This window comes from Dendropsophus ebraccatus, chromosome 5 (assembly GCF_027789765.1).
Source record: "Dendropsophus ebraccatus isolate aDenEbr1 chromosome 5, aDenEbr1.pat, whole genome shotgun sequence".
NCBI classification, from domain to species: Eukaryota; Metazoa; Chordata; class Amphibia; order Anura; family Hylidae; genus Dendropsophus; species Dendropsophus ebraccatus.
Window position 1 is genome coordinate 9,150,986 of NC_091458.1, and position 13,050 is coordinate 9,164,035.

The following is a 13,050-nucleotide window of genomic DNA, read 5'->3' on the forward strand; positions in this document are numbered from 1 at the left end:
AAGACTCCTGGTTTATTATTTCACAGAGGAGAAAATAAAGTCTGGAGACCCCCAGGTCTGTGCAGCGGCCTCCATCTGAATGTAACAGCAGAATAGTGAGTGCAGCTCTGGAGGATGAGACAGGATGTAATAGCAGAATAGTGAGTGCAGCTCTGGAGGATGAGACTTGATGTAACAGCAGAATAGTGAGTGCAGCTCTGGAGGATGAGACTTGATGTAACAGCAGAATAGTGAGTGCAGCTCTGGAGAATGAGACATGATTTAACAGCAGAATAGTGAGTGCAGCTCTGGAGGATGAGACATGATGTAAGAGCAGAATAGTGAGTGCAGCTCTGGAGGATGAGACATGATGTAACAGCAGAATAGTGAGTGCAGCTCTGAAGGATGAGACATGATGTAACAGCAGAATAGTGAGTGCAGCTCTGAAGGATGAGACATGATTTAACAGCAGAATAGTGAGTGCAGCTCTGGAGGATGAGACATGATGTAAGAGCAGAATAGTGAGTGCAGCTCTGGAGGATGAGACATGATGTAACAGCAGAATAGTGAGTGCAGCTCTGGAGGATGAGACATGATGTAAGAGCAGAATAGTGAGTGCAGCTCTGGAGGATGAGACATGATGTAACAGCAGAATAGTGAGTGCAGCTCTGGAGGATGAGACATGATGTAACAGCAGAATAGTGAGTGCAGCTCTGGGGGATGAGACATGATGTAACAGCAGAAGAGTGAGTGCTGCTCTGGAGGATGAGACATGATGTAAGAGCAGAATAGTGAGTGCAGCTCTGGAGGATGAGACATGATGTAACAGCAGAATAGTGAGTGCAGCTCTGGAGGATGAGACATGATGTAACAGCAGAATAGTGAGTGCAGCTCTGGAGGATAAGACATGACAAGACTTGGGGTCAGTTGATGAGAATCCTCTTGTCCCTGAGGGGTTAAGCCTGTGGTCTCTTCCATGTTCTGCCCCCCCCCCACAGCTCTCGGCCTCCCACAGATTTGCTGTAAGAGAATACACAATAGCAGAGTGGTGGCTGATGGACGGTGGCTCCTGGATGGGGGTGTATAGATGGGGCAGAGGGTGACCCCCTTGTCTACCTATTACCTGTATACATGGTTCTGGGCAGCCCGCTGCGTCCCCCGAATTCCTCCTGATCCCTATATAGAGCGCTCTATCATATCTCTCATTCTCCATACTCCTGGTAACTTTCCTACTTTACATGTGATGGAGGTTTAGAGGCTGTTAACCAGTTATATGCCGGACAGGGACTTCCCCATAAGTATAAATAGCCAATGTAAAGGAGTTCTATTTAAAGGGCCGGTAAGTGAGGACGGCTTGTCTGGGCCTCTGTGTGAGCAGGGGATGAGCCGGTTTGCTGGGACGCAGAGGTGGTGAATGTGGCTGGACTGGCAGCTGAGGGGTTAAGCTGCCTCTGCCGCCATGCTGACTGGTGTTGTGTTAGGGACAGGGGCCCCTCCTATAGGCGAGGCGGCTGCAGATGTGAGTCCACTGACATCACCCTGGAGTGGGAAGAGCTGAGTGAGTCACTCATCCAGCGTCTGTGCACACAGCTTACACACTCACCGCTACTCCAGATGTAGCGGAGCTCTGCGCTCACCATCACAGCACACTCACTTCACTAGTGTCACACCTATCTGTACACTCCTGATCACACCTCATTCCTTACTGCACAGCCAGGACACCCCGAACACTCTCATAGTCATCTCACTGGTCGGAGCACTCTGCTCACTGTCTACACCCTGAGGACTATCACTAAGCACTCTGCTCACTGTCTACACCCTGAGGACTATCACCAATCACTCTGTTCACTGTCTACACCCTGAGGACTATCACCAAACACTCTGTTCACCATCTTCACCCTGAGGACTATCACCAAGCACCCTGTGCAGCATCTCTTCTCCTGAGGACTATCACCAAGCACTCTGTTCACTGTCTACACCCTGAGGACTATCACCAATCACTCTGCTCACTGTCTACACCCTGAGGACTATCACCAATCACTCTACTCACTGTCTACACCCTGAGGACTATCACTAAGCACTCTGCTCACTGTCTACACCCTGAGGACTATCACCAATCACTCTGCTCACTGTCTACACCCTGAGGACTATCACCAATCACTCTGTTCACTGTCTACACCCTGAGGACTATCACCAATCACTCTACTCACTGTCTACACCCTGAGGACTATCACCAATCACTCTGTGCTCCATCTCTTCCCCTGAGGACTATCTCCAAGCACTCTGTTCACCATCTCTATCCCTGAGGACTATCACCAAGCACCCTGTGCAGCATCTCTTCTCCTGAGGACTATCTCCAAGCACTCTGTTCGCCATCTCTTCTCCTGAGGACTATCACCAAGCACTCTGTTCACTGTCTACACCCTGAGGACTATCACCAAGCACTCTGTGCACCATCTCTTCCCCTGAGGACTATCACCGAGTGCACTGTTCACCCTCTACACCCCAGAGGACTATCACAGAGCCCTGTCTATCCTATCTACATACCTGTGGGCTACAACCAAGTACTCTGATCTCCAGACCTCTTTGGACTATTATAGAGTACGCTGCTCACCATATACACCCCGAGGACTATCATTGTGCACTCTCATCACTGTCTACACCCCAAGGACTATCATTGTGCACTCTCATCACTGTCTACACCCTGAGGACTATCTCCAAGCACTCTGTTCACCATCTTCACCCTGAGGACTATCCCCAAGCACTCTGTGCACCATCTCTTTCCCTGAGGACTATCTCCAAGCACTCTGTGCACCATCTCTTTCCCTGAGGACTATCTCCAAGCACTCTGTGCACCATCTCTTTCCCTGAGGACTATCTCCAAGCACTCTGTGCACCATCTCTTTCCCTGAGGACTATCTCCAAGCACTCTGTTCACCATCTTCACCCTGAGAGGATTACAACTGAGAAGTGATTATTACGGTCACTACCATCACACTTGTGCACACCCTCTTCACTAATAATCAGCAGTACACCATCCCATTAATCACTATTACAGACGCACCATCACACTCCTTGTGGATGGTATCCGCAGCTGCACGGACATGGAGATCTCCAGCTCACTGAAAGGTAAAAAGCAAGAGCGCTGAGCACATGATGGACTGCTCACTTTAGAGCACAGGTAGAGACTGCTTACTATAGAGCACAAGTGACTGCATGGACAGTGTAGAACTACAACTCTCAGCATTACACCGTGCCAAAAGCTGGCATTGCTGGGTCTTGTAGTTCTCCTGGCGCTGTAGTTCACTGCACTAAGGATCTTTTGTGGTTGATATCTTTTTCAGGGTAAGATACTCTGTAGTTACCTGCAGAGCGTCTCACCTGTCTGCGGCGTGCTGGTGGTTACCAGTGCGGACGACTTCAGACACGTTTGTTATTGTAGATGAATTTCTTATGTTTGTTTTTTTAATGTGATCACAAGAGCTTACACTTCACAGGCTGGATCTGTAACCTGATGTGACCACAAGAGCTTACACTTCACAGGCTGGATCTGTAACCTGATGTGACCACAAGAGCTTACACTTCACAGGCAGGATCTGATGTGATCACAAGAACTTACACTTCACATGCTGGATCTGTAACCTGATGTGACCACAAGAGCTTACACTTCACAGGCAGGATCTGATGTGACCACAAGAGCTTACACTTCACAGCCTGGATCTGATGTGACCACAAGAGCTTACACTTCACAGGCTGGATCTGATGTGATCACAAGAGCTTACACTTCACATGCTGGATCTGTAACCTGATGTGACCACAAGAGCTTACACTTCACAGGCAGGATCTGATGTGATCACAAGAGCTTACACTTCACAGCCTGGATCTGATGTGACCACAAGAGCTTACACTTCACAGCCTGGATCTGATGTGACTATAAGAGCTTACACATCACAGCCTGGATCTGATGTGAACACAAGAGCTTACACTTCACAGCCTGGATCTGATGTGACCACAAGAGCTTACACTTCACAGGCTGGATCTGATGTGATCACAAGAGCTTACACATCACAGCCTGGATCTGATGTGATCACAGGAGCTTACACATCACAGCCTGGATTTGATGTGACCACAAGAGCTTACACTTTACAGCCTGGATCTGATGTGACCACAGGAGCTTACACTTCACAGGCTGGATCTGTAACCTGATGTGATCACAAGAGCTTACACTTCACAGGCTGGATCTGTAACCTGATGTGACCACAAGAGCTTACACTTCACAGGCAGGATCTGATGTGATCACAAGAACTTACACTTCACATGCTGGATCTGATGTGACCACAAGAGCTTACACTTCACAGGCAGGATCTGATGTGATCACAAGAACTTACACTTCACATGCTGGATCTGTAACCTGATGTGACCACAAGAGCTTACACTTCACAGCCTGGATCTGATGTGACCACAAGAGCTTACACTTCACAGGCTGGATCTGATGTGACCACAAGAGCTTACACTTCACAGCCTGGATCTGATGTGACCACAAAAGCTTACACTTCACAGGCTGGATCTGATGTGACCACAAGAGCTTACACTTCACATGCTGGATCTGATGTGACCACAAGAGCTTACACTTCACATGCTGGATCTGATGTGACCACAAGAGCTTACACTTCACAGGCAGGATCTGATGTGATCACAAGAACTTACACTTCACATGCTGGATCTGTAACCTGATGTGACCACAAGAGCTTACACTTCACAGCCTGGATCTGATGTGACCACAAGAGCTTACACTTCACAGGCTGGATCTGATGTGACCACAAGAGCTTACACTTCACAGCCTGGATCTGATGTGACCACAAGAGCTTACACTTCACAGGCTGGATCTGATGTGACCACAAGAGCTTACACTTCACAGCCTGGATCTGATGTGATCACAAGAGCTTACACTTCACAGCCTGGATCTGATGTGACCACAGGAGCTTACACTTCACAGTCTGGATCTGATGTGATCACAAGAGCTTACACTTCACAGGCAGGATCTGATGTGATCACAGGAGCTTACACTTCACAGCCTGGATCTGATGTGATCACAGGAGCTTACACTTCACAGGCAGGATCTGATGTGATCACAGGAGCTTACACTTCACAGCCTGGATCTGATGTGATCACAGGAGCTTACACTTCACAGCCTGGATCTGATGTGATCACAAGAGCTTACACATCACAGCCTGGATCTGATGTGATCACAGGAGCTTACACTTCACAGCCTGGATCTGATGTGATCACAAGAGCTTACACATCACAGGCTGGATCTGATGTGATCACAGGAGCTTACACTTCACAGCCTGGATCTGATGTGACCACAGGAGCTTACACTTCACAGTCTGGATCTGTAATCTGATGGGATCACAAGAGCTTACACTTCACAGGCTGAATCTGATGTGACCACAAGAGCTTACACTTCACAGGCTGGATCTGATGTGATCACAGGGGCTTACACTTCACAGCCTGTATCTGTAACCTGATGTGACCACAAGAGCTTACACTTCACAGGCTGGATCTGTAACCTGATGTGACCACAAGAGCTTACACTTCACAGTCCGGTTCTGTAATCTGATATCTGATACATTGTATACTGTTTGCTGCAATGTGTCTGCTCCTGGCTGGATCATTGTGAATGTGAATAGTAATTTGTCACCCTCAGACTTTCCATCATGTGTTCTGCACAAGAGGAACATGGTGCCCTGTAGTGTTCTTGCTGATTTCCTCCTCGGCTGAATTTACGGGCACTTAAAGGGCTGGTCCATCTTTATGTAAAGTAGGGAGAGATTTGTGAGGCTTATATGCATCTGTCAAAAGTCTGTTAATTTATAACACTCTCAATAGAGTTCAGTGCCATAGCGCCCCCTACTGCCCAAGGAATCAGAGGCATCGTAACCAAAGCATTGAAGCCTACTGCTCCTTTGTTACCCCCCACGCTCATTGTTAATTCATGCTGTGCTACATGACAACCTCCTGGAGAAGGCTGTGCTGGTAACAATGTATGCTCAGGAATCAGAGAGAACTGAGAGCAGAGAAGCAGCAGTCTCATCATCTCAGCATGGCACATACTGCCCCCTATATATAACTACTATAATACTGCTCCTATATACAGGAATATAACTACTATAATACTGCTCCTATATACAGGAATATAACTACTATTATACTGCTCCTATATACAGGAATATAACTACAATAATACTGCCCCTATATACAGGAATATAACTACAATAATACTGCCCCTATATACAGGAATATAACTACTATAATACTGCTCCTATATACAGGGATATAACTACTATAATACTGCCCCTATATACACAGATATAACTACTATAATACTGCTCCTATACACAAGAATATAACTACTACAATACTGCTCCCTATATACAGGAATATAACTACTACAATACTGCTCCCTATATACAGGAATATAACTACTATAATACTGCTCCTATATACAGGAATATAACTACTATAAAACTGCTCCTATATACAAGAATATAACTACTATAATACTGCTCCTATATACAGGAATATAACTACTATAATACTGCTCCTATATACAGGAATATAACTACTATAATACTGCTCCTATATACAGGAATATAACTACTATAATACTGCTCCTATATACAGGGATATACTACTATAATACTGCTCCTATATACAGAAATATAACTACTATAATACTGCTCACTATATACAGGAATATAACTACTATAATACTGCTCCTATATACAGGAATATAACTACTATAATACTGCTCCTATATACAGGAATATAACTACTATAATACTGCCCCCTATATACAAGAATATAACTACTATAATACTGCTCCTATATACAAGAATATAACTACTATAATACTGCCCCCTATATACAAGAATATAACTACTATAATACTGCTCCTATATACAGGGATATAACTACTATAATACTGCTCCCTATATACAGGGATATAACTACTATAATACTGCTCCTATATACAGGGATATAACTACTATAATACTGCTCCTATATACAAGAATATAACTACTATAATACTGCTCCTATATACAGGGATATAACTACTATAATACTGTCCCTATATACAGGAATATAACTACTATAATACTGCTCCTATATACAGGGATATAACTACTATAATACTGCCCCTATATACAGGAATATAACTACTATAATACTGCTCCTATATACAGGGATATAACTACTATAATACTGCTCCTATATACAGGAATATAACTACTATGATACTGCCCCTATATACAAGAATATAACTACTATAATACTGCTCTTATATACAGGAATATAACTACTATAATACTGCTGCTATATACAGGAATATAACTACTATGATACTGCTCCTATATACAGGAATATACTACTATAATACTGCCCCTATATACAGGAATATAACTACTATAATACTGCTGCTATATACAGGAATATAACTACTATGATACATGAACTGGAGAGAGTGGAACGGCTGCACATCCCATCTATGGCTGATACTAATGCCGCCCGGCCTATATTAAAAATCAACACCAGAGTGTCTGTATATGAATTGATCAAGCCATATTGCCCCGTGTACCACCGCGCAGGTCCTCTGGTCCACACGGGTCCCTACGCTAACTCCACACCGTGTCGGTCAGCGACCGCCAACCCCGCAAAGCGTGCACGTACAGGGAAGGGAGGCCATGGAACGGCCCTGCAACCCCAATGTCACAGGACCAGACCCAAAAAGCCCCACCAAAACCCAGCCAGCACCACCGGCGGGGAAGGCTGCCCCCAAACGACACAAGTATGGATATGGTATTACACTTACCATTGCTGCTCTCACAGAATGGGGAAGACATAGGGTCCAGACATGTGAGCACAGGCACATCCTGCTAATTTTGGTCATGTGGGTCTTATAAAGGAGTGCTAGCTGTTCAGAGAGGCTGGCTGTGCACGCCTGCGGGGTTGGTGGCCACTGACTGGCACGGTGTGGACTTAGTGTAGGGACCCATGTGTATCAGATACCGGCACGAGGTACATGGGGCAGTATGGCTTGATCAATTCATACACTAAATTCTGATGTGTTTTTTATTTAGCCTAGCGGCACTAGTATCAGCCATAGGTGTGAGGTGCAGCGCTCTGTTTCTTCCCTGAACCGCATAACTACTATGATACTGCCCCCTGCAGGTTGTTCCTGTATAGTGGTGTGTGATCTCTTGTCTCTCCTGTCGGCAGGCTCTGTGTGTCTCGGTGACCACCACTGATCTGACGGAGACGCAGTCCCTGGTGTTTTGTGGCGCTGACATCTCGTGGCGGTGTGGTGATCAGTATTTCTCACAGCCGGTGGATTTGGCGCAGCAGGCCGGACAGAAGCTGCAGGAGGAATTTCTGAAGCAGAACAGAACCTCAGGTAATGGCCGATGTGATCTGGCGGGACAGGACTGTAGATGTTAGAGAGCGACCAAAGCTGGACCACACGTAGGGGGCACCAGCGGCAGGTCTGATGCTCAGGTCTCAGCTGCTGTATGTTCCTGTATAGTAATAGCTGCAGGTCTGATGCTCTGGTCTCAGCTGCTGTATGTTCCTGTATAGTAATAGCTGCAGGTCTGATGCTCGGGTCTCAGCTGCTGTATGTTTCTGTATAGTAATAGCTGCAGGTCTGATGCTCTGGTCTCAGCTGCTGTATGTTCCTGTATAGTAATAGCTGCAGGTCTGATGCTCGGGTCTCAGCTGCTGTATGTTTCCGTATAGTAATAGCTGCAGGTCTGATGCTCGGGTCTCAGCTGCTGTATGTTTCTGTATAGTAATAGCTGCAGGTGTGGAGCTCGGGTCTCAGCTGCTGTATGTGCCCTGCAGGGGGTCTCCAGTGACCCTGCTGTGATTTCGCCATGGCTGGGTGTACCTTGGCATAGGGAACCCTGCATTCCAAGAGTGTCTGGAAATGATGGCGGCGCAGAGAAAGGCTGCAGTCTATGGGGACCTGTCAGTGTGCAGGGGTGACACAGCCCCCTACAGCTCGGGGGTAGGAGCTATTACTATGATACAGCCCCCTACAGCTTGGGGGTAGGAGCTATTACTATGATACAGACCCCCACAGCTCGGGGGTAGGAGCTATTACTATGATACAGCCCCCTACAGCTCGGGGGTACAAGCTATTACTATAATACAGACCCCCACAGCTCGGGGGTAAGAGCTATTACTATGATACAGCCCCCTACAGCTCGGGGGTAGGAGCTATTACTATGATACAGCCCCCTACAGCTCGGGGGTAGGAGCTATTACTATGATACAGCCCCCTACAGCTCGGGGGTAGGAGCTTTTACTATGATACAGCCCCCTACAGCTCAGGGGTAGGAGCTATTACTATGATACAGCCCCCCACAGCTCAGGGGTAGGAGCTATTGCTATGATACAGCCCCCTACAGCTCGGGGGTAGGAACTATTACTATGATATAGCCCCCTACAGCTCGGGGGTAGAAGCTATTACTATGATACAGCCCCCTATAGCTCGGGGGGTAGGAGCTATTACTATGATACAGCCCCCTACAGCTCGGGGGTAGAAGCTATTACTATGATACAGCCCCCTATAGCTCGGGGGGTAGGAGCTATTACTATGATACAGCCCCCTACAGCTCGGGGGTAGGAGCTATTACTATGATACAGTCGGTGGGTACACTCAGGTTCTCATAGATGTGGCCCTTTAGCTGTTCTGTAACCACAACTCCCACCATGTTGTCCTGACAGCTATTGGGTAGACTAGTATTCTCCAACCGGGGGCTGTCAGTGCATGATGGAGAGGTCCTTGTGTCTGCACCAGCAGGGGGCAGCAGGAGATGTCAGGGCAGGGGGCAGCAGGAGATGTCAGGGCAGGGGGCAGCAGGAGATGTCAGGGGGCAGCAGGAGATGTCAGGGGCCGCAGAAGATTTCGGGGCAGGGGGCAGCAGGGTAGTAACTGCTGGGCAGGGGGCAGCAGGAGATGTCAGGGCAGGGGGCAGCAGGAGATGTCAGGGCAGGGGGTAGCAGGAGATGTCAGGGGCCGCAGAAGATTTCGGGGCAGGGGGCAGCAGGGTAGTAACTGCTGGGCAGGGGGCAGTAGGAGATGTCGGGGCAGGGGGCAGCAGAGTAGTAACTGCTGGGCAGGGGGCAGTAGGAGATGTTGGGGCAGGGGGCAGCAGGAGATGTCAGGGGGCAGCAGAAGATGTCGGGGCAGGGGGCAGCAGAGTAGTAACTGCTGGGCAGGGGGCAGCAGGAGATGTCGGGGCAGGGGGCAGCAGAGTAGTAACTGCTGGGCAGGGGGCAGTAGGAGATGTCGGGGCAGGGGGCAGCAGGAGATGTCTGGGCAGAGGGCAGCAGGAGATGTCTGGGCAGGGGGCAGCAGGAGATGTCTGGGCAGGGGGCAGCAGGAGATGTCTGGGCAGGGGGCAGCAGGAGATGTCTGGGCAGGGGGCAGCAGGAGATGTCTGGGCAGGGGGCAGCAGGAGATGTCGGGGCAGGGGGCAGCAGGAGATGTCGGGGCAGGGGGCAGCAGAGTAGTAACTGCTGGGCAGGGGGCAGCAGGAGATGTCGGGGCAGGGGGCAGCAGGGTAGTAACTGCTGGGCAGGGGGCAGCAGGGTAGTGACTGCTGGGCAGGGGGCAGCAGGGTAGTGACTGCTGGGCAGGTGAACGTGTTCTGGAGGAAATCAATGACTGTGTCACCCACTGCACCACGTGACTGATGCACCACAATGTGACCATTGTACAGCCCCAGCTCCAGTGCTGACACCTAGTGCCCGGTGCGGGTAGTGCAGGTTATGTCAGTGTATGAGGTCATCCTCTGTGTGCATACCTCTCTCTCCTGCCCTGATATTCTGTTACAATGTATCAGTGCAGGCTGTCTGTATCAAGGGTCAGTATGGCATCCTGCAGCCACCCATAGATGTTACATATAAAAATAATAATAATAATTTTTATTTATATAGCGCCAACAGATTCCGCAGCACTTTACAATTCTGGGGGTACATACATAGACAGAAATCAGACATTACAGAGATATACATATAATTATCCATACAAGAGGAGTGAGGTCCCTGCTCGCATGCATGATCTTACACACAGGGGGTGCAAAACAGTATGGCAGAGGGGCAAAGAGCATCATTGTTCTTCTGGTCCGGCCATCTTTATAAATAAGGCAGTGCAAGTAAGGGTGGGTGAGCCTGTCACCAGCCAATGCCTGCATGCACAGGTCTAGGTGCTTAAATGCTTGGCGTGTGTGTGTGTGGAGGTGTGTGTGTGTGTGGGTGGGTGGGTGGGTTTGGGGGGGGGGGGGGGTTGGGTTTTAGGGTAGCATTCAAAATTAGGGAACCTGGTAAGCCTGTTGGAGGTGAGCCTGACAGTCTTAGGTAATGTATTCCATAGAACTGGTGCAGCTCGGGTGAAGTCCTAGAGACGGGAGTGAGAGGTGCGGATTAAGGTGGATGTTAGTCGTAAGTCATTAGAGGAGCGTAGGGCACGGGTAGGACGGTAGACAGAGATGAGGGAGGAGATGTATGGAGGTGCAGCACTGTGGAGAGCCTTGTGGGTGAGCAGGAGGACTTTGTATTGTATCCTGTGTTTAATAGGGAGCCAGTGTAGTGACTGGCACAGGGGGGGGGCATCTGTATAGTGACTGGCACAGGGGGGAGGCATTGGTATAGTGACTGGCACAGGGGGGAGGCATTGGTATAGTGACTGGCACAGGGGGGAGGCATTGGTATAGTGACTGGCACAGGGGGGAGGCATCGGTATAGTGACTGGCACAGGGGGGAGGCATTGGTATAGTGACTGGCACAGGGGGGAGGCATTGGTATAGTGACTGGCACAGGGGGGAGGCATTGGTATAGTGACTGGCACAGGGGGGAGGCATTGGTATAGTGACTGGCACAGGGGGGGGGCATCGGTATAGCGGCTGGACATGGAGATGAGTCTGGCCGCTGTATTGAGAATGGACTGGAGAGAGGAGAGTTTAGAGGAAGGAAGGCCGATTAGTAAGGAATTGCAGTAATCTAGGCGGGAATGGATCAGAGCAACAATGAGAGTTTTAGCAGATTCGACAGTAAGGAAGGGACGGATTTTAGAGATGTTTTTTAGATGCAGATTACAGGAACGTGAAAGAGATTTGATATGAGGAGTGAAGGAAAGATCTGAGTCACACATAACCCCAAGGCAGCGGGCTTGTTGTGTGGGGGTCATGGTCGCACCACAGACAGAGATGGAGATGTCAGGTGGGGGGCGGTTAGCAGAGGGAGGGAAGACAAGAAGCTCAGTCTTAGCAAGGTTTAGTTTTAGGAATAGGGAGGACATAGCGTTAGAGACGGCAGACAGACAGTGGTGTTCTGTAGAAGAGCGGGGGAGATATCACGGGAGGAGGTATATAGCTGGGTATCATCAGCATAGAGATGGTATATAGTGGGGATGATATCACGGGAGGAGGTATACAGCTGGGTATCATCAGCATAGAGATGGTATATAGCGGGGGTGATATCACGGGAGGAGGTATACAGCTGGGTATCATCAGCATAGAGATGGTATATAGCGGGGGAGATATCACGGGAGGAGGTATACAGCTGGGTATCATCAGCATAGAGATGGTATATAGCGGGGGTGATATCACGGGAGGAGGTATACAGCTGGGTATCATCAACATAGAGATGGTATATAGCGGGGGAGATATCACGGGAGGAGGTATACAGCTGGGTATCATCAGCATAGAGATGGTATATAGCGGGGGAGATATCACGGGAGGAGGTATACAGCTGGGTATCATCAGCATAGAGATGGTACTGAAAACCGAACTTGCTGATGATTTGTCCGATGGGTAAAGTGTAAAGTGAGAAAAGGAGAGAGAGGACTGATCCCTGAGGAACCCCGACTGTAAGGGGGAGAGAAGATGAGGTGGAGCCAGACAGTGATACGCTAAAGGAGCGGTCAGAGAGATAGGAGGAAACCAGGAAAGAGCAGAGTCCTTGAGGCCGATAGAGCGGAGCGTGGAGAGGAGGAGCTGGGGGGCT

The 13,050-nt window shown here is 48.7% G+C and overlaps 1 protein-coding gene across 6 annotated transcripts in view; it reads left to right on the forward strand.

Moving 5' to 3' along the window:
- The window catches only part of ARAP1 (ArfGAP with RhoGAP domain, ankyrin repeat and PH domain 1), a 99,087-nt gene that overhangs the window by 57,169 nt on the left and 28,868 nt on the right, over nt 1-13,050 (forward strand). For all 6 annotated transcript variants that reach the window (XM_069969435.1, XM_069969436.1, XM_069969437.1 and 3 more), the window contains one exon: nt 8,260-8,434. In XM_069969435.1, coding sequence (XP_069825536.1) covers nt 8,260-8,434 — 175 coding nt within the window. The remainder of the gene's footprint in view (nt 1-8,259; nt 8,435-13,050) is intronic.